This window comes from Cottoperca gobio, chromosome 2 (genome assembly GCF_900634415.1).
Source record: "Cottoperca gobio chromosome 2, fCotGob3.1, whole genome shotgun sequence".
Lineage (NCBI taxonomy): Eukaryota > Metazoa > Chordata > Actinopteri > Perciformes > Bovichtidae > Cottoperca > Cottoperca gobio.
The window spans coordinates 1,796,954-1,820,199 of NC_041356.1; the positions used below are offsets into that span (position 1 = coordinate 1,796,954).

The window sequence follows — 23,246 nt, forward strand, 5'->3', positions numbered from 1 at the left end:
GAGTCGTCACAAGGTTTCTAAAAGAAATTCTGCATTTAGAGTAGTTATTCAGTGAGTTAAGACTTTTTATATGCAAACACTTTGATTAAGTAATTCCATAAATTAGTGAAGCTTTTTTTTAACCATATTTAAACCACAGATTGAACAAATATACTGTAAAGAGGAAGCTGACAAAAAGCCTGTTTTCTTTGAAATTCTCAGTTCAGGAGTTTCACTTTAACACGTCACTGGTACCTCTAATGAAACAAACACTCCCTCCACTCTGAGCTGAATCCACTGAGTAAGCCCTCGCATCCAGTCTTTGTAAGGGAAGGAGTGAATCATTGGCATATCGTCAATATCATTTTCACTCTGAATCACTGAACACAAGCCTTCATATCATATGCATAGACATGTTGTGGGATCAGAAAGTACAGTGATCAAAGCTTTTTCTTGATATTCACACGAGAACACAATCCAGTCAGATACCTGTACTCTACATGTCAGTTTCTAGCACACATCCACTTAAAATGTAATTAATAAATTAACTCTTACGTTGCTGTCTTACGTCTACAGCAGGGGTGTCAAATATACGGCCCGCAGGCCAAAACCGGCCCGCCAGAGAGTCCAATCCGGTCCGTGGGATGACTTTGCAAAGTGTAAAAATTACAGAGAAGACATTAACTATAATTGTTCAATAAAAGCAACTGCTATTTTAAATGTTTCCACTAAATGTTTTGTGCCTTTGTAGATACACTGTGATCTGTAAGTTGTAATGCACATGTGTAAATTATAAACTGAGGCATAATATTATTGAAATTGCACTTATTTTTTATAAGACATGTTAGGTTGTTCATACATAATGTTTTGTAAAAAGATAGTTAATTAACAATTTAAGAATGTATTTTTTTTGCACTGAAACAAAGTTGTCATTATTTATTGGTTATTATGCTATCATTTTACTGGTCCGGCCCACTTGAGATCAAATTGGGCTGTATGTGGCCCCGGAACTAAAATGAGTTTGACACCCCTACAGTATCTTCAAAATGGCCGGGAGCTAAGACAAATGTGTGCTTTGGGAAAAAAAGCCAGCAGTAATTCAAAGTATACTTAACTTGCAGGAAGTAGACAACATGCACTAACAATAAGTACAATGAGACCTTTCTGGGTAATCAAACAAATGATGGCTGAATTCCATTTATGAATGCATTAATACGTTATTTAAATGTATGCAGATCCACTACAGGAATGACATTTAACTGACATTTAAAAAGTTCACGTTCTTTTTGTATCAATTTTAGCTTTATTTTGAGATATTATGTTTTAAAAGAAATATAATTGGATTACCTGCACAGTAACTAAGGCATGGGGCAAGTTTATGGAACGATGGTGTCTTAGTTAAAAGATGTATATATATCACAGCAACAGTAGCTCACAGACAGATCAAATAGTTGATTCAAATGAACAGAAATGCATCTTTGCTATTTAAAAAGCATCAGCATGTTCATGCATATTTAGTTTCATTGCTTCAAAGAAATCCCATTTGATCAGAAAAAACAACATTTACATTTATTTTAACGTGTTAGGATTGATGTATTCCTGATGCAGGTACGCTCAACTAATAAGATAATCAACCCGTTTATTGAGAGCTCGGCATTGTTTCTGATGAAAGAACATTTGTACTGAAGTGGGTTAAACGTGTGGAAAAAGCCGTTATTTCGCTGGGGCTACGTGAACTTTTGCACAAAGATGGCTTGCTTGTTATTTTTGCTCGGGTATAAAACACCTTACTTTCCAACAAACATATTTTTTCAGGTTGTGAGAGCGATGTTTGGAAAGTGTAAAAAATGTTCGATGCACTTTCTTGTTGTGTTGTGATTTGCTGAGGGCTGGGCCTTTACCTTTCCCCCTCTCCTGCTGTAGGTACAAATACTGAGAGGATCTGGCAGCTGCTCTATGCCCTCTTCCTCTGAGACGTCAGGTGAGCGCATGTCTTTATTCTACTGTCACTACTAACATCAAGTACCAAGAACATGTTATTAAGATGATAAAATATCTTCAAATAAGTTTATTTTTTCCAACAGCTAAACTGAAACTAAACCACACATTTTTCAAACTTTCCAAAAATGCACACAGATATGATATGGTTTGGATTGTATTGTGTTATTACACCTATTCTTTTTTTGTGTCTCCAATCTAAATCATACAACGGTGCAGTCCTCTCAGTCTGCCTGTCTGTTATACTTCTTCTTAAAGTTTCAGTTGCCGAAAACCATGTTTCCTGTGGAATAACTCCCCCTCTGAATCAGTTCAAAGTGTCTCCTTCGAAGAACCTGAGAAAAAGAAGACAGAGGCAAAGCGCAGCTTCTGCACGGAGGTAAGCACAAATTTTACTGTTTTACACCGAAACTTCCACTCGTCTGACTGGGATCATTGCAGAAAGAGGGAAGTACGATATATCCACATATGTGTAGGATTAGAGAATGGTGTAGATACATGTCCAAATATTTGAAATCATAAATATATATTAACTACATGCACAAAAGATTTCAGGGTAAAACACAGCAGGCCTCGCTGGGTTGAGTTTGGGCTGATATTTAGGACTGGAATCTTAAACCCCTGTCTTGAGCTTTACTATGTGGTGGAACATATAATAAAGCAGTTTTGATTACATTTCAGCAGCAGTGGTTTCGAATATTTTGAATCACACATTTCCCCAAAAGGATCACACAAAGCTCTTCTTAAATAAACTGACAATAATAAACTTGATGTATATTCTCAGTATGTATATATGTAATATATGTAGAATATATTACAAGATGTATATGTAAAAGATGCTTTAAAAAAAAAAAAAAATCGTCAAAATATTTTCTTTCAATCTCTGAAACGTGTCACGGTCATATTTGGTTGTAGTTCTTCAGCACTACGTCACGTTGCAGTGACAGAGGAAACAGTAAAAGCTTGTCCCTGTGTACTTTCATCACGTACACTTTATGAATAAAATGACCACAGGAAAGTCAGTTTGAGCTAATCCAGCCACTAAGCAGCCGGATAAATGAACCACTTTACATTGACATCACATGTCCTGTAAATCCTGTGTAACCATGCAGTCCTGCTCATTGATGTGCAAGTCCAAAAGTGTATTCCAGAGTTAATCAAATAGTACTTCTTAAGCCTATGTTAATACTATTCCTAAATTCCATACTGTATGTATGTTGAAAGAGCTATATATATATATATATATATATATATATATATATATATATATATACACACTGTAAGTGAAATAGTGTGAGGGTCCACCGTTATGGACGCAGAGATGATCTGTGCAGTAGAAGAGAAAGAAATCCAACAGGACTCAAGCTCAGCCTCAACATGTGTTAGGAGTTGAGTTGGTTGATTGGCCAGGTATGATCAGAAATCTGTCTTAAGGTTGTGGTGTGCTTGATACTAACTAGATCACCTCTCAAGACCAAAGGGTTTATAGCTGTTCTGAATGACCATGCTTAAAGTCGGGCAGCCTCCCGTCATTGAAGACATTCATGGTGCTGCACTGGTTTATGTGATACTAGCTTTGTTAAATTCAAACCTTCTTTTACTCCTCCACACTTGGCCAGTCCCTGTGATGTGGTGTGATGGTTGGATAGTCTGGTGTGGAAGGTAAGGCTGCGTTCACATCATCTGTAGGCCTGCATGAAAGAAAGCAAATGGAAAATGGAGAATTTCATGTGTCGCTGGTACCTGAAGCAACATGCCGCCACCAACACAGCCCTGGCACTGTTTCAATGCAGGACTGTTTTCAGCCTGAACACCTGCTCACTTCTGCTGTGTGTGTGGGGGGCGGGGGGATTCCAGCGGCTGTTTGAATATCCTACAATCACTTCTTTTGAAGCACACTGACGCCTTAAATGTTCCCCAAATATTTGACTATACTATTTGAGTATATTCTTATGCTCTGTCCAATTTAGTATAAAAGCTTCATTGTCACTAGAAATTGTCATGTGAATAACATGCTGTAGGAAATGCACACACATCAAAAATGTCAACTGAAATACGTCTCCACAAAATACAATGTAATCATGGAAGTCCTTGGAAACAGAAGTTTCTTATGGTTCATGTACTATGTTCATATAATCCCCAGTCTTCTTCTGCTGGGGAAGCTCAGGGAAAAGCTGCTATTTGGACCTTGAGTTAAGATTTCTTTGTCAAACTCGTGAAATGCTCTAATAATAATAACAATAATAATAATAATAAATTGTATTTATAAAGCGCCTTTTAAAGCTAAAAGCAATCTCAAGGCGCTGAACGTCACAGAGGAGTTTGATCCAAATCGTTGAGGAGAGTGAAGATACAGTCCAGTCAGCATGAACGTGCAGCTGTTACTGATCCTTTAGCTCCATTACACACTCATCTCTGTTTCTAAGGTTAACCAGTTCCTCTCTGGAGAACTCTGATAGACATGACATAGAGAAACCTGCCATCTGAAACATCACATAATTAATTTGTGATGTTGAGATAACCAGCCTGCTAAAGGAGCACAAGACATTACATAATGTGTCTGGCTTCGTCAGGGATAGAAGACCATCCTGGAGTCATTTCATCCATTTATCAAGATAGAGACTAAATATGATTTTTTCAGAAAAAGTCATCTGAACTTTGAATAATTGTTATTTGTCATTTTCAGTTCAAACAATAATGCAAATTCAATGAATACTGAATTGCTAGTTATTACTATAATCCATATGTTGTGTACATTAACAACTTATAGTTACAATAACGTAGAGTTTAGGATCTTGTTAAGATCCCCAGTAGCTGAAGCAGAACATCAGTGACTCTTCCTGGGGTCCACATCAAACATAAGAGCATGACAACAGATACGATACTTACAGACAAAACAAGCAAATGATATTCAAATCAGAATCAGAATCTTACATGCACAATGTACAAATGTAAAAAACTGGATTTAGGAGCTGTGCAAAGCACTGTGATGGCACGTCTGGTATGCATGTGTGTGTGTTGGAGCTAAATATGAGTTGACGATATAAAAAATTAGGAGCTTTCAGTGCATAAGAGTGATGCTGTGGGTCTCTCCTCAACCGTCCACCAGGAGAGATGAACACGCAGGTTGTTTACATTGGAGACGAGCTGCTCTGTTCAAGTCCGCTGCAGTTTCCCTCGCTCTTGTTTTGATGAAGCACAAATTCAGATAAAGCAAATGTTGTACTTCCCACAGACACCTGCAGAGTCACAATCTCTAAACCCTATCTTCCTAAACAAACTGAAAATATATATAATCATATTCATTATTGCCATTTCAATGTACTTGCTAATCATTTTCTTCTGTGAGCACAAATAAAAAATATATGTTATATATGTATGGTACAAGTATTAGAGTATTAAAGTACTACACTGTCAAAATATTACCTTAATCTGACAAAACATTTTTTTTTAAATATATTTAGTGAACTCATTCATATTTCGAGCAGACCAACAAAGTCTAACATCAAAATGTTTAATAGCTTTGTTGGTCTCCAACGCAAAACATATTAATTTCACAACAATGGCTCTAAGACTGAGATGCCTGCGTGCTTTGGCCGGTTCTTTTCTATTGGCCTGTGTCCACGTCATGTGACTGCCAAAAAAAAAAAACACTGTGGAAAATTAAATATTTTAAGATACTTTAGAAAGCTTCTAGTAAGAAAGGTGCATTTTATTTGAATAATCTTCGTTCAGTGAATATATATGATATTTAGTTTGTTAGTTATTAATAAGATTGCTATCAGTGGTATGGGCGCTGCTATGGTTTCCTTTTGTGGTTTGAATCTTGTCTTTCCGTTGTGTCACCAGATTTCTCAACACAAAAACATGAACACTTCCTTGATAAAATGTTAAGGCCATCAGTTTTTATTATTTCTCATTAAATTCTGAGAAATAAAAGTTGTTTGTTGTTTTGGATAGCGGAAAGCTACTTTACACATGATCCTCAGTCACCGTTGCTCTGGAGATGGAGCCTTTAATTGGACTACAGATGAAAATATGTTTTTGGATATTTTTGGCATATTTTATATTATGTGTATTTATTCATTTGCACCATCCCATCCCTCAATCAAATGAACCAGAAACAAGAGTAGAATTATTTGTGCGCCTGCTTATGTTTGTATTACATGTAGCTGGCAGTAACTTTTGAAGCAGAATGTCATGTGAATGTTTAAATATCAAGGATCAATGTAACTGGGATGTGTGATTTGAAATATGGCAGTGTGTGAGTAATAACCCCACACATGGTAGTCATAGCTGTATGAGGCATCTGCAAGTTTCCACACTGTAATGTAACTGATTTCAATATCCAAACAGGAAATACTTATTCAAACCCGTTTGTGACCGACAGATGGTGACTCACAGAAATACCAATCAAATATCAAGCATCATATCAAATAACTGTATTGTATATGAGTGTGTAGTGTTGTGACTAAAGCTCTCCTCACAAAACAGAGACTTTTATGGGCTTCTTCTCGGGGAGATAAAGTGGAGAAGGAAAGCCGTAACGAGAGACGTCAGTGAGAAGCCACAAACATGCTGAGCGCTCTCACTTTCTACTCAATTCCTGTGTCTGTGGCTGTGCATTTGCCCAACACATATGGTGTCGGCTGTTTGTTTTATTGTTTTATTGTTTATTGAAATTACTTGCTTCATAGAGAGATATGTCAGAGGCTTTCATAGGAGCTTCTAAGGGCCTGAAGGCTTTCATGATAACCATCACGGCTCCATGCATTTAAAAAATGTTCAGGGACAGAGCCCTGCAGTAGTTGTTGAGGAAGGAGGAAGTCAGGTGACAAAATCCGAGCAACAAAATATCCGACTTTAACGCGGGAGAACATTGTTTGTTTCCAGCTTCCAGTCTAGAGTCAGCATTCTTTCTTCTTTAAAGCATGGCCATGAGCGTTCCATAACCTTAGCAACGTGTTTATTATTGTAACCATGATGACGCTCGCCTAACCTTACACTTTTAACCCAAACCACCATGTTTCTCTAAACCTAACAGAACCTTTACTAAACCACTGTCATCATGAAGCAGTGAACTGTAACGCTTCTACACATATGGTGTCCGGTCAGATCACAGTGTGTTGTTTGGTTTGTTTGTTTAGGAGGGTAGGAGTGTTCAGAGAACAGAAACAGAAACCTGTAACCTGGCGGTGTAAAACGGACTAGGGAGCAAATAAAAAACGGAAAAAAATATTAATATGAAGCAGTATGTAAGCTTACTTTCATAACTTATAATCACCCACAGCATACATAAAAGTACCTGCAGCAAAGTAGAGAGAATATGCTATAAGATGTTGGCCTACATCCTCGTCGACATATCTGTGTAGTTATACTTTATATAAACATATATATGTACTTTCTTATCATATCATATATGCACTTATCTGTGTAGTTATACTTTATATAAATATATATGTACTTTCTTATCATATCATATATTCACTTATCTGTGTAGTTATAATATACTATATTTTATTGTATGACTTTGCTCCGGACCTATGCTGGGGGTTATTAGAAGATATGAAACTAAGTCTGCTTACTATTTGGAATTTTGATGATAAGCATGTTCATGCATCCACACAGTCTGTGGTTTGCTTTTGCCAGCTGTCCACCCTGCATATGGCAGCAGTAACTGTGCTGCTTTTAGCCTGGATTATGACTGTAAACCATAAACTATTTAATGTACAGTGCAATAATCAAATGGCATGTCTTTTGACACTAATGTAGATACAAAGATTAGCAGTAAAATCATCAAAAACTCCACAGTGACACTAAACCTACATCAGAATACAGTGGTGGACAGTAACTAAGTACATTTACTGTACTGCTCTTAGGTACAGTCTATACTTTGTGGCTTAGAACTTTAAATTCCATAATGAGCTGTAAAATAAAATAGTTTTACCTTGGCCATCTACACTATTAGAATGTTGGCTGCATGCCAATGTATCATGAACAATAACCCAACACATGGCAGTGGCCAATAATTATATAATAATAATAATAATAATAATAATAATAATAATAATAATAATAATAATAATAATAATAATAATAATAATAATAATAATAATAATAATAATTAGTGTTACTTTTTACATTTAGCTGATAATACTAGTAAATGTAAGTCATATTTGATATAATAGTGATATGTGAATGTAGGGCACTTGTAATGGAGATTTGGTGGTATTAGGATCTGAATACTTAACCACTGTTAAAACAATACGTTACAGTCTTCCTTTCAGCTAAATACTCTGCTTCCATTGGACCCTTTAAGGATAGTGAGTGCTCGATCATTGATCGATGGTGGAGAAGTGAATGATAAGTTTCTGTATCATTTTTGTTTCCACCAAGTATTCATTATTTGTCATCATTAGAATAAAAGGTAAGTGACAGGAAGTCGAGCTGACCACACTCTATTGTGGTCAATAGACTACAAACGTGCATGATGCTCAAAAGATGGAGCATCAATTTAAGAATAAAGACTCTGATAAAGCTGAGTATCACATACTAAAGTACTTTTCCAGAAAATATATTATCTGATTTGGAAACACCATCCAGGCATCTTCGACAAACACACGTCCCAGTGTTGCAGGTGACATATCACCGTGCTGCACAGAAGTGGAGCAGCTTCATCTCCCACTCACTCTGTAGACTTCTGTGGTGATGATGCTATCAGTGTGTGTGTGTGTGTGTGTGTGTGTGTGTGTGTGTGTGTGTGTGTGTGTGTGTGTGTGCGTCAGTGCACCTGTTAACAACCACAGCCTTTCTATCAGAGGGCCTGGTACAGGAAATGTTTTGAACCACTAAAGACTTTAATGTGTACAGGGCTGCAGTGAATGTTGAATGCTGATTGGCTGGAGGATGTGCACTATTTTCAGATCAACACACAGCTCTAACTTATTGCTCATGTCTGGAGGGCTACATGTGTATAGTAGCAGTAAAGTAATGTCAATGACTCATCATATCGTGTTGTTTAAAGTAAACAACACATATATTGACAAAAAACAATAAATATATTGAGGAAAGATTATATTTTAAATATTTTGTGAGCACAAATTAAGTTAATAATTAATGTGCACAATTACAACCTTAGCCTTCTTGAATGAATAAATAATGTGAAAAAAATTACTCTTTGTACTCTCAAATGAATAATTATTACATATGAATTCAGTCAATAACAATAAGCGCCCGCCGATGCGGTTGGTACAGGATGTACACTAGCAGCTAGTATAATAGCAAAAATATTTTAATAATAATATAATCAATGATAATAATATAATAATTGATCAAGTCCTTTGTTGATGTTGGGAAGTTTATAACAAAACATTTATGTGTAAACAGTCTTCAAAGCGTGTGCAGTTAGTCCTGATCCATGGTTATTACACAGAAACTACCTCAGGTGTTTCCAGGCAACAAGGGGAGCTGTGGTAGCTTACAGGGCATCACATGGATATCAGAAGTAATTAGTTATAATAAAAAACAAGTATTAATTATGTTGAATAATATGATTTAATGTACATTAAATCACCTCTTACAGAGGGAGATAGCTAATAAATGTAGTCTCATAAGGTATAATAAACTTAACTAAGCACTTTGGAACTCTGATTGAAAACTAAATGAATAACTGCAACCTGAATGTATCATATTAATAGCTAGTTCACGTTAAAGACTTTTGCAGTCCTTTGCATGGTAGAGGTTGGCAGTATTCACTCTTGTGCAACATTAAGCAGACCACCATGTATATTCCAAAATCATTTATCAAGCAAAACACAAACAATCTAATCTAAAGTGTGTATGTGTGAGAGATAAAGACAAAATGGAGTTCTGGGTTCAAGATGGCTGCATGGCCTCCAAAACAATATGGCTGACAATGTAAAACTACCCACATGACCAAATCAAAGATGGCTGCCAGGACATCAGCCACATGGTATGTCTTTGTTTTGTCTGAACACACGTGTGATGTGGGAGCCTTGCTTTCTTTCTGAATATGTATGTCTATGTTATAAAGGTCAATTGTAATTTGAGTAGGATAATGGCGGTGAGTTAGAAAAGATTGTTAGTTTGTGTGCTAGACCTTATGGCATACCTGTCAAACCTCCCGTTTTTCCCGGGATTATCCCGTATTTTTCCTTCTATCCCGTTTTCCTCCCGTTTAAATATGTTCCCGTAATTATCCCGTATTTTTAACCTTTCAAAAAAAAAGAAGGCCTAATTAAAGAAAGTGTACGGTGGCCTCCGGTAAAGCAGGTTATGTTTAACATGAGCTGAAAAACGTTATCCGCCAGTAAACACACAAAACAGGAACAATAACACAGAAGGTGAAGACGAAAAGAGATGGATGAGTCACAGTGAACGGGATGGAGACGCAGTTGTACCTGCCAAACAAGTTAAAACTTTATGTACTGTAAGTACCTAGCCAAATGAGAAGAGACCTTCCCTTATTTATTAAAAGCAGAGTCGGGCAAACTTGTGCTTTTTGTAAAGTGTTCCATTCAGATGTTAGCATTGCACACAGCAGAATAAGCGATGTTTGCCACCATTAAAAATCGGCCAAGCACGCCAAGAGGCACAAAAACATACACTGTCAATGACTTCATTTGTGACAAGAACTGTGTCGGAGGCAGACCAAGTGACCAAAGCTGAGGGAAAGATGTCAATGCTTTACGCTAAAAATAATGTAGCCTTCAGCTTCTGCAATGATTCGCAGTGTAGCTGACATGTTTCCCGACTCTGCCATCGCAAGGAAGTACTTGTGGGGGAAACAAAAGCCTCAACTCATAAAAACTCATCAAATAAATTAATGATAATAACTAATAAATAAAATACATAAATCATATAAACATGTCTGTATAAGTAATACATACTTTAAATAAACATGTATTTCCTGAATGTATATACCCGTCCCTTATGTGTTTACATTTACATTACATGGGGGCTGGTGGCTGAGAGCTGTGAAGATATGGACGGAGTCCGCCAAAAATTGAATGAAATTCCTTATTATGCCTTATGGAATCCCATTTGTCACTATGATGAAAAAAGTATTGAAAAGATTTCTTATTATTCAGAGATGCTAAGCCATTATGTTTTAGATAGTTTCTCATTATAATGACTAATAGCTTGGACTGTGAGCCGTAGGGTTGCTCGTTCAAGTCACCGACCCAACCTAAAAAAATGGAGTGTGACTGCTACTTGGAGAGGTCCCAGTTCACCTCCTGCCCTGCCGTGGTGCCCTTGAGCAAGGCACGGGACATCCCCCTTCCCCCCTCACTCCCATTGCTCCCTCCCTGGGTGCTGTACATTAGGATGGGTTAAAAGCAGAGAATACATTTCACTGTGTGTGCTGTGTGCTCTGCATGTGTGACCATTAAAAAGAGGGTTTCATCCCTCCGATTCTATCCTTTTATTTTCATCACAGTGGAAAATGGGCTTCCAAAGAACCCTGTGTCTGTGTGAAGCATAAACTAACACCAACAAATATATATATATCACAACCATAAAGCAGATTAAACCAAATCAACACATGTACTTTTACAACTGTAAAACGTGTGCTTAGCCGTGTACTGTTAAGCTATGTTGATGCTGTGCTACAGGCAACAGTTACATTAGCGAGTCCTTTGAGTCCTTTGTTAGAATCTGTCGGAGGTGGAAGAGCCAGGCTGGCTGAAGTTTAGATTCCGGTGTCAAATGATGCATCTTTTGCTGTGTTCCAAGACTGGTCAATCCAGTCGTTTGTTTTGCTTCAGGTAGCAGCTGTGCTAAATCGGCTTTGTGGCTCCAGTTACTTTTAAAGTTAGTTTGCAGAAGTTGTGTTGCCGCTGGCGCTTAACTTGTTTACTCTTGGCAGGCGTCCTCTGCCGTTAAGAAAATAATTATGTATATGTCTGCATTGTGAGTAGGCCACACATGAGAGCAGAGTGTCATAGATCACACTTAGGGACATACGGGGACTGAAATTCAGCCTGGCATTGAAACATTTTTGGGCATTAATTTGTAACAGTAAAGGTTTTTTCTGGTATAAAGAGAATCTGATGATGCTAAATGAGCTTCAAGACACTTTAGGATTCCTGAAAGTCTAGTAGAGTTAGCCAGAAAACGTACTTTTATTTTAACCCTGTTACATACATTTCAGTCTAATATTACCCAGAACGACCTGTTTTTATTACTTTGCATTACTAAATGATTACCTCTTACCATCAAACTATTACTCCACTATTATCCTCTTATCATGGTGTTGTAATGTAAAGTGCCACCTGCGTTTGAAGTTGCAATGGCTTTATTAATGCTTAATAAATAATTTACTCGTAAAGCAGTTACAAGCTTGTGAAAAGAAAACCTTTGACTGGTTTCCCTTTTACCTATTTCTAGGAAAGGGCTGCAGATATTCTGGATCAAAATCCATAGATTAATGTTTTATCCATACTTACATCTCACAAAAACAGACTAGATGAGTAAATATATATCAAATATATATATATATATATATATATATATATATATATATATATATATAAACGTTGCTTATGAATGAGCGTGTAATGGGTGCGTTTAAAAAAAATTAAATAGTTAAATTAATAATAACAATAAATTAAGAGAAATGTTTGTAACACAACCTCAGTCTCTATCCTGAAGCATTAATATGTCTCATGTCATTGCAGAGATGCCAGAGACATCCAGAGAGAGTGTGAGACGCGGACAAGCTCAGCCACACCGTGACAACAAGATCAAACAGCTGGAAGAGCTTCCTCCTCCTCCTCCTCCTCCTCCTCCTCCTCCTCCTCAGACCAAGGACGCCTCAGGAAGTCAGGTATGCAACAGATGACATCCTATAACCATGCAACAAACATCATCACTTTATAATTACGGGATGTACATTAAGTATTTCCTGTGTAGAGGAAACTCAGTGGTGTCTTAATATTATATGATATAAAATATTATTTATACTATAAATTCAAACTGACTAAATTGTTACTAATGTATGCAGCATTTTAATGTTCTGCTGGTTTCTGTAGCGCTGCAGTAATTATAATGCAAATGCTTTGTACACTATTGGGTAGTCTAATCTGTATTTGTAATGTATCAGATTATATGACATGATCATGTTTTGCACTGTAGAAATATATTTGTACTTACTAATTATCTTATACTAATTATTTAATATCCAATCTCTTGTTCTGCAAACAAGGGATTAAAAACTGCAATTGCAGATTTACAGGTGATTTGCAAAACGATGACCTTCTCACTGCTCTGGAGGAATGTTTTGAATATCTGTCATATATTTTGACTTTCTAAGTTTCTCTACAATAATTTTTTTCTCTAGGTATGAACGATGTTGCTTCAGACCTGTTGCACGAGTCAAGCACAGATTGTTTTCGTCAGTCTCTCCAGGGGGGAAAACACACTCCTTTGGTTTAAATATGATACTGAAATTAACCCAAAAATATATATACAACTAAGAAATATTGAATGCAAAACTCTCCAGTATCATTGTCTGTTGCACCCGACAGTGTTACCGCTTTGCTTTAGAGCGATGTTTTTTAGCATCTAACGTCATGTTAAATCATTCCCTTTTCATTTATGGCACAGTACAAGCTGATCTGACGACACTTCAGTGGCAGCAGTACTGTTAATGTTCGAATCAGAAATCCTTTATTCGTCTCAGTGTGGAAATGTAGAATGTTACAACAACAACGGGACAGTGCAGACCAACATGTCCGAATGGCATCCCCTAGTCCTCACGTACTGTGGACGGTTGGTGAGGTAGTCCAAAATCCAGGCGGTGACGTGGTGATTCAACCCCGAGCGCTCTAGCTTGTCCCCCAGAAGCTTGGGCTGAATGGTGCTGAAGGCACTGGACAAATTGAAAAACGTGATTCTCACAGTGCCCCCAGCCTTCTCCAGGAGAGAGAGCGATCTCTGCATCAGGTAGATGACAGCATCATCCACCCCAATGCCAGGTTGGTAGGCAAACTGTAGCGGGTCCATCGATGCTTTCACCAGGGGGTGAAGATGGACAAGAACCAGCCTCTCCAAGGTCTTTGTGTCAGCGCCACCGGCCTGTAGCTGCTGAAGTCTTTGGGGTGCTGGATCTTTGGCTCTGGTACCACACAAAATGTTCTCCATAGCTGTGGTACCCTCCCTTGCTTCAGGCTCAAATTGAAGATGTACTTCATTATCCCACACAGCTGGTCTGCATAGGATTTGAGGATCCTTGAGCTGATGCCATCTGGACCTTTCTCACCTTACACCTTTTGAGTTCTTTCCTCACCTTGTTTGTTGTAAGGGACAGAATGGGTCCGGGAGGTTGAATGCTGGACATGGTGGGTGGAGCAGACAACAGTGGGTGTGTAGAGTAGCTGTGAGTTGGGGGTTGAAGGAAGAGGGTGGTTCGAAATGAGGGAGGGCAAATGACTGATGAAATCTAAAAATACAAACATGTTCTTGCATTTGTCACATCATCCAAATGTTGACAGATTTTTTTTCCTTCCAGTGTTGGAACAAAATGGAAGGCATTAGGCAGAAACAGCAGAGACCGTCAGTGCTGCGTCAGGTTTCCCAAAAAGCTACCAGACAACAACACGGTACGCAGACACTTCAGTGTCCTGAGCTCCACAACAGCAACATCATCATTCTATATGACGATCATGTGATATATGCGTCATTCTGTATATATTTCTGCACAAACAATGTTAGCCTTGATATAAATGATGTAACTGGACTTGAGAGACACAGCCATTCTTGTAGCAGGGCTTGATGCTATTTATGAATAAATCAACTGAATAGGGATTTTTAGACTATTCTCAGCAACAGGAGTGTTCGTATTTTTGTTGCATGTATTTACAATTTAGATCAAAAGCCTACATCAATGCTTTCTTCCCCTAGTGCATCCAGAATGTAATGCAGCCGTCTCCATTTGCAAGGAAGAGGTGGATGCAGGCTGTCTTCCCCAGTCATCTTCACCACACATGGGCTCCTCTCCCAGGCAAGATCACCACTTCCTCTCCTTGAGGGGAGATGGTCCAAAGAAGAGCTCCATGGAGGCCAGGTTTCATGATGGGTGATTTTCTCACATTTACACTGAAGTACACATTATGCAAATGACTCAATGTATCATAAGATAACAAGATCGGTTACCATCTAATTGATGGGTTGTCAAAAAATGCTGTGATGAAAAACGTGAATGCAGATTCCGTTGTGGTCGTGAAAACATTAGACCAGCTTGAGGAGTCATGGGAATTTTCCATTCCAAGTTGTGGACTTGGAAAATAATATGATCATGTCTGCAAGGGGAGGGGGTATTTCTATTGCTACAATCTTATCAGGAAATCAAACACTATCTCAGTGGGCACTGGGCCCCATTTAGGTTGTGCCTTGTCACTGATTCTGTTTGTGATTATCATGATCAAAATCTGAAGGTGCTAAAGAGACACAGTGAGTGTTTGGTGACTTCAGGATTGAGATGGTTCTGTGGCACTAGGGGGAGATAAGTGCCAGCCCCTGTATTTTGCTGGAAAATGTGTTTTGCCACTGGGTAAGATTAAATGTTAGGTTGACAGGCGGATTGGTGCCATGTTAGCAGTGGACACGGAGTTGCATTCTCGATTTACTGGTCGATCTACATTCGAGCTCTCATGAGATCACAAATACCAACATTCAAATGAGTTTCCTTGTCAGGGTGGTTAAGTTTACCCTTAGAAACATAAAGAGGAGCTAAGACATCCAGAAGAAGCTCAGAGGAGATCGATTCATGTCCAAAGGAGTCAGTTGAGGCAGCCTTTTGCATAGTATCTTGATGCAGAAGATTTGCGTGGTTGTACCACGTTACTTAATGAAGTAGCGGCATAGCGTCATGTCACATAACGTCACGTGTCAAAACGGTAATGGTTAGGTATAGGCAACAAAACTACTTGGTTAGGGTTAGAATAAGTACATTTGATACCTACGGATGTTACGTCATGTGACTCAGTGACATAACATTGTCAGTAAAAATAACTCAACTTTTGGTTTCATACAGGACACTAACGTCGGCTACCTTGATGAAAGTCCTGTGTTTTTTTTAGCCATACCACAACGATCCCCCCCAGCCTTAAGCGGAGTTAAGAGCTCGAATTACTACGACCATTGCTCTGAGCGTCTAATGATCACGCGGAAGGGTTTACATTGGAGTTAAAAGCCCGATACATCTCATACAGACACTAACGGGGACACTGCCCATGCGTCGGTACACCATGGGAATGAAATCAGGCTGCTGGTCACTTTGAACTAGTTGGAGGCCTGCGCTCCAGCTCCTCCTGGAGGATGTAGACCAAGACCAGTCAACATACTGTTTACAACAAACATGCTAGGAACATCTCCAAAGGGATGCTTGCTGATTAAATGCCGAGACCTAACTGGCTTCTTTCAGCTTGAAGGAACGGTGATTCTACGCCAAGCTCCTCACCCTCATCATATTATTTAGCGAACCTGAAGGTTTGTTTCAAGCTTCTCTGATCCTCTCAATGCCCGTTTCTTTCCCCAACTGACCTAATACTATCAACATAGCCAAATTCCCAGATCTCAGCGATTAACTTAATGAGTACATTATTACCATAACTGATATTTGTTGACTGTTGTTTGGAGACAGACCTGCAAACAGCGGCTTCCTGTTTAGACAATTTGTTCATCCATCCACCCTGACCTCCAACCTAAGAAGTTACTGTATCTCTAATATGGCTCTAAAACAACATGAAACTTGCATAGGTCATTTTAAAACAACAAATTCGGGAGATTTTCTGGGTGAGGACAGACTCTGTGGAGGAAACTTGTGTTGGCTACTTGTAACAGGAAAATCATTCTTTTAGCTACAACCCAATGCTCGTGTCAATAGGTCAGGCAGTTGAATACAGATTGAGCAATAAATTAAGAGCTCCTTCACTGGAGCAGTCAGGTTATAAGTTATAAACAAGGAGTTTTTTTTCACTTAACAAATGTCTTTTAACTTTTGGCTCAGCTCTTGGCTCTTTCTTCCCTTGTACCGCACTTTAAGTCTGAAAGTACTGCTGTTATGTCATTGGTACAAAATGGTATCACTAAGACTTTTCTGTTCCCACCAGCATCTCTGAGGGGACCAGTGCTCTGTTTGTAAGTGGCCTCTGCCGCTGGCCTGGCTGTGATGTGGTGTCTGAAGATTTCCCTAGTTTCTTAAAGTAAGTAGACTGCTGAACATTTGCTTTTCCATCTTACCCAGAGTACGAGAAAAGTCACGGTACTGAGTGCAATGCTCAATCCTTGCAGTACCATGCATGAGGACAAGACAGAAGCTTTTAGATGTCGTGTTGTTAGGAGGCACGTTTTGAGTTATAATGGAGCGAGACAGCAATTCCCCTTGCTCCCAGTGTTAAGTTTGGCTTTATTGAAAATGTGTATAATTTTGTAGTGAGGTTGACTAGTTTGAGCTCTGTCAGTACTCTACCATGAATAAGACCAAAGTCATTATTGCAGTATAATCATGAAATATAACAAGCTACACAAAAATAAATAAAAGACTTGTGAAAAAAATTCTAAAATCTGTAAATGACATTTTGAATAAAATAAATAAATAAATAAAATAAATGGCATGTTTGTTATTGTTTGGCAACCCTAACCCTAACCCTAACCCAGCATTATAGAAGTGCTGGTTCACTAAAGAGCATCAAATTGTTTTTTACCCTCTGTGGTGAATTATTGTCCTCAACAGGGCAATTGTGTTTCACAGTGTGCATTTTGTGTGCCTCTAAAATATACAGTAGATACATTGAATAGTACATGACTTGCATCAAAAAATCCAGTTCCATCATTACAAACATAATTGCAGACACAAAGATGAAAACATTAGCAGGCTATGGTATTCAGAACCATTATGGCAAAGGAGGACAACACTTATTTCTACTACTTCCATCTAAATTTCTGGTATCTGTAGTATAAATAACATATAGAGGGCAATGTTAACAATTAACTTAAGTTAACATCAGGTTATGTTAAGGCATCGCAGAGATGACTATTTAGGGTTTGAGCTAGACACACAAATTGATGAGGGATAGGACTTTAACTCAACATCAACCTGTACTTCCTAAAAGAAACTGGACCATTAACCTTGTCCTATTTGTGTTCCAGGCATCTCTATTCTGAGCACAGTCATGGTGACAGAAGCATTGCTCAGTGGAAGGTCCAGCAAGATATTGTTCAGTGCATGGAGAGTCAGGTGGGAACTAGAAAAACCTGGTAGATCTACAACTACATCATAAATATGTTTGTGAAACAAGGTTTAGGCTATCCCCCCACATTAGATCATGGCTTTTAACACGTAAATGCCCTTTAATAGCGGAACAGTTAAGCATAAAGTTTTTGCATTTTACATTACAAGCAACACTTTTGGCACAGATGTAGATTTATATGTTATGATAAGATATAGATATTGGAACGCTAAAAGTGCCTTTTAAAAGCTTTTTAAGATGGCAAACATTGTGAGCAACTATTTGGTGGCCATTTTGTCAAGTGGTCTTCACAGGCACAATCTGCAGTGCCCTGATATCTAAATAATTTCATAACATATATACTTTTGTGCCAAATGTCTTGCTTTTATCACAAAATGGACAATGTGTATTTCTTGCTGCCCCACTGTAATTAAGAAACCCTAAAAATAAAAACAAATGAAGTAGCGTTCAGGCTGCTTAAGCCATGCATGGAAAAACTCATCATGGCCTCACTCATTCATCTAATGAGGCCAGTTTGGTGACACACCAGGGCTGCCAACGCCCATCAGTACAGCAAAAACGTTGAACCTGGTTCAACTTTTGCCATACTGCAATTCAACATTTTCGACAATGCGCTGCGTTGGACAATCAAAAGCTAAGAATGAGGAGTTGTTGTGGCGGTATTATAAGCCTCTGTGCAGTGTTTAGCAACTGACAAGCATTTTTAATGCATGTTTTTTATTTAGGGCTATTTTCTGTCTGTTGAGATCCATCTGAACATCCCAGTCTTCTTGTAGAGAAAGCTAATAAGCTATTTTACCAAAATGTTGAACAACGGTTTTAACATTTACATTCTGTCTGACATTGTTGAAGATCTTAAAATGCTAAAACAAAAATACTTATAGGCATATGACCACAGAAATATCAAGTAGTAGAAGATAGAACAGAAGTTTGCTAGATCGTTACAGAAAGTATTCCACAGGTTCAGTTCCCATGACGTGTTTGCCATACACCATTACCCTACAGTGTATATAATGCTTTGCTGATCTGAGGCTATAGTACAACACACACTAGTACTAACTTTCACTAATGAATAACAAACTCTGTGGGTATCGAGCCGTGAAATTGTTTATTTTTGCAGAATTTGAAGTAAATTCAACCATCGGTGTTCTTTTTTTTTTAGCTCATCCTGGAAAAACAGAAACTCATTGCGATGCAACTTCATCTACACCTCTCTGAACACAAACACACTGATTTGGTATGTTGGTTCTAATCACTCATTGTTTCTTTCAACTTAATTTGCTTGGTTACACATTTGCGTAGTGTTGCTTGAAGAATTTTAAGAAGACTTGAATATTTTGCCAAAATTCTTGGTGAATGTTTTTCTGTCCATCTGAAGGCAGCTTCTCAGTGGCCGTACAGCCTTCCTCTGTTCCTGCCCCAGCCTCAGCTCACAGACGGAGACAGAGTGCAACAATGGCGCATTAAACATCTGGAGGAGTTGTCCCAGCATGGCTACAGAGCTACTGGTTCTGCCCACCTTCTGCCAGGTAACACAGTTCAATGACACAATAGTAAAGCAATATCACAGATTCTTTAGTCCCATTGTGACCTCTCCAATGTGTGAGGGCACGGACTTAGAGGTTTTCACTAACATTATTTCAATAATCACAGAAATATTTGGCTATTTAAATAATACTGTTTCATATTTATTACTTTTTCACCATTATTTATTTAGATAAAAAGATACACAGTAGATTATTAGATCAGTAAATTGGAGTTTGCATGTAGAGGAATACAATTCAGAATTATATAGTAAAATGATTTATCAGAATGAATAGAACAATATCATATATATATACATAAATATATATATGTATATATATTCTGTATACATATACACATATGTATATATATGTATATATATTGTATATATATATTTATATATATATATATATATATATATATATATATGTATATATATATATATATATACATTTATATATATATATATATATATATATATATATATATATATATATATATATATATATATATATATATATATATATATATATATTGTATTGTATAAACCAAGAGGTCCAAGAAGACTTTAATTTATCAGACACCATATAATATTGTGTTATACTTTATTCGATCATTTTAGGAAACGTCTGAAAAAAATAGAAACTTAAAACTCTTAAATGTATAAAAGTTTATATTATAATATTGGATTTGGTATTTTAACTTGTAACACTGTTTGTAAGAAGTCTATTAGATCACTTCACTTAGGCAATCACATTAATTGAGAATCATATTGATTGCTAAACTATTAATTCATAAATCATAGTAATACCCAAAACTGTACTAGAATTTGACAAATTCAAAAATTCAAAAATTCTGCCTATGAGATATGAGAATTTTATAATATTCTGTAATATCAGTATTTCAATTGGAATAGATTGTCTGTAAAGTAATATGTATATACATTTTTAATTTCAAACTATTCCTGAACATTGTACAGTTATATTTTTTGTTGCTCATTGAAATGAATGACTCACCATTCTGTCCGCACATGCTCTCAAAGCCTGTTTTGTGCTTCAGAGTTTGTTGTTAAAGTTTTGCTCCAACACTTTTTAAATTATCTTAAAAGATAAACTGAATTACCACAAGATCATAATCAGATGTGTTTGATGACATGCATTGATGATCATTATTGTTGTTGTACAGATTTGGTCCCAAGTATTGAATGTTACAAATACAACAACATCAGGCCCCCGTACACCTATGCCTACTTGATACGATGGGTGAGTTTCTTTCTAAGGAGGCTAGAACAACATACTATTTGTGAAACTGGTCTTTTTCAGGATTGATGTGATCACAGATTTCACAAGAGAGTACATTTCACACTCCTTAGGAGTGCTTTACAATAAATTGGGAAGTTACTTTTTTTCATGGCAACATCTGTAAATATATTCAGATACATTGCTGGAGTTATATGGCAAAATAATTGTTTAAATTAGCTCTAAAATGACATTAGGTTAATTCCAAAACTGAAGAAATGGTTTGGATTAAATTCCAATAAAAATCCAGAGGATTGTTTTATTTTGAACATGTTATCAGTACTAAGACAGATCTAATTCAATTTTACAGCGTTCAGCCGAAGGCCTTTGACAGTATGACATTTGAAGCACAATCAGTAATAAAAGCACAAACTAGTCCAAAATAAATCCATGTGTGCACTAACATGATTCAACAGAAACAGCCACATCTGGCTATTTAAATGATACAGTTTTATATTTATTACTTTTCACCGTTAAAGCATTTGTGTGTAGTGTTTGCTATAACATTATAGCAATTATGTATGTATAGTAACTATGTAGTGCTCCCTCCAGTTGAAAACAACTGGATTAGATGTAGTCTAGTTCTGCTACAAACTGTTGCAACGGTCGCTGATTTATCAATACATGTGATGATAGCTTTTTGTAAAATCTCGTCCCTGTGTGTTTCTCACTGTGTCTGTCTGTTTGCAGTCCATCCTGAAGTCTGCAGACAAACAGTGCACTCTGAATGAGATTTACAACTGGTTCACTACCATGTTCTTCTACTTCAGACACAACACTGCTACCTGGAAGGTTTGAACCACGCATATGCATTATACTGTTGGAGCCTTACAACTGTCACCTGCTAAATTACCTGTGTACACTGAGACCCAACTGCACTGCTTTATCTCAGGGCCCAGTCCCACTGGGAATATTTCACACTATATTAAGTTAATCTTACTCGTGTTAGCAACTTGCAATTGCAATATGTTCAAGTTTGGTGAACATAAGACATCAAAACCATGTCACCACAGTCACTTTGACTCTGCTTTTTCCTTTTCAAATGAAATTATGGGACTTTGGTGTTCCTCACTTAGAAAGTAAGATTGTGGAAGTGCACAAGTGCTGCTACAACTAATCACACACATACCATTTCTTCAGGAAAAGAACGAGAGTGAGTGTACTCATTGATTGCTGTTCCCCGGGTTAGACAGACAACTGACCAATCAGAGGACGGGGAATGAGTTATTATCTTGCTACATAGATAGCTAGCTACATATCTACATCCATTACAAATAGCTACAGCAAAATGGTAATGAGTGCAGATGAGGCCTAAATAAAATAAAATAATGGTTTACTTTTGCCAAGTTAGATATCGTCACCTTCTTAACCTCTTAAGAGGTGAGCGAATTTAATGGCCTATGTCACATTTTAAAATTGTTCAGGAAACAGAAAAAACTGAACCAAATATAAACTATATGATATTTATTAATCATTTCACACAAAAAGGTTATGACAATATATGACTATTGACGTAAAAATAACACTGTCTGTCAATTATGTAACATAAGAGGATTAAATTACTTTTAATAATTAATAATTAATAATTAATAATTTTTGAAAGTGACTACTTTTATTCCCACTACTGTGACAGACCTTGGGGAAGGGTCCGCCACAAACAGTTTAAAATGCTAGCGGAGCACACAGAGACCGTGGATGGGCCTTTAATTCAACAAAGCAAACTCAAAAGTTAAAACTTAAATCACTCTTAGCTAAATCAAACAAATGGCAAGTCAATCAAACACTGAGGAGGTGTGTGCCTCTCCCCACTCCTCCCTCCAGCTCTTCTTTGCTGGGTTTTTAAATTGTAACTAACCTATTTCCATTTAAAACTATTTCTCCCCTTCATTCTCAGTCATCTTGATTATGTTATTATGTGGCAAATTGTCGAAGAACTGATGACACTCGACGGGCAAGACATGTTTCATGGACTGAAGGTCCTGGACCTTCCTCTCCTTGATTGGCAGAGCGTGTGGAAACATTCTAATCTATGCCATCAGTTTATTTGGCACCTGTAACCTCTGTGGTAGTGCATCCCATGCAGAGTTCTCTGAGAAGGATACCTTGTAATGGACCTTACCATCACTGCTAAACTGAAGAGCCTGCATTCTTGGTCTGATTCTTGCAGTCTGGA

At 37.4% G+C, this 23,246-nt stretch overlaps 1 protein-coding gene across 3 annotated transcripts in view; it reads left to right on the top strand.

Moving 5' to 3' along the window:
• The first annotated feature begins 1,848 nt into the window (after nucleotides 1–1,848).
• Nucleotides 1,849–23,246, top strand: part of foxp3b (forkhead box P3b) — a 23,330-nt gene continuing 1,932 nt past the window's right edge. The window contains exons 1-11 of one of the 3 annotated variants that reach the window (XM_029444619.1): nucleotides 1,849–1,960; nucleotides 2,197–2,356; nucleotides 12,678–12,826; nucleotides 14,510–14,600; nucleotides 14,902–15,076; nucleotides 17,112–17,204; nucleotides 18,151–18,238; nucleotides 19,414–19,488; nucleotides 19,630–19,780; nucleotides 20,961–21,037; nucleotides 21,764–21,865. In XM_029444619.1, the coding sequence (XP_029300479.1) occupies nucleotides 12,680–12,826; nucleotides 14,510–14,600; nucleotides 14,902–15,076; nucleotides 17,112–17,204; nucleotides 18,151–18,238; nucleotides 19,414–19,488; nucleotides 19,630–19,780; nucleotides 20,961–21,037; nucleotides 21,764–21,865 (999 nt within the window). In that variant the 5' untranslated portion in view covers nucleotides 1,849–1,960; nucleotides 2,197–2,356; nucleotides 12,678–12,679. Of the gene's footprint in view, nucleotides 1,961–2,196; nucleotides 2,357–9,929; nucleotides 9,950–12,677; nucleotides 12,827–14,509; nucleotides 14,601–14,901; nucleotides 15,077–17,111; nucleotides 17,205–18,150; nucleotides 18,239–19,413; nucleotides 19,489–19,629; nucleotides 19,781–20,960; nucleotides 21,038–21,763; nucleotides 21,866–23,246 lie in introns of those variants that run through there. The other 2 variants (XM_029444637.1, XM_029444628.1) reach the window with 2 other exon arrangements.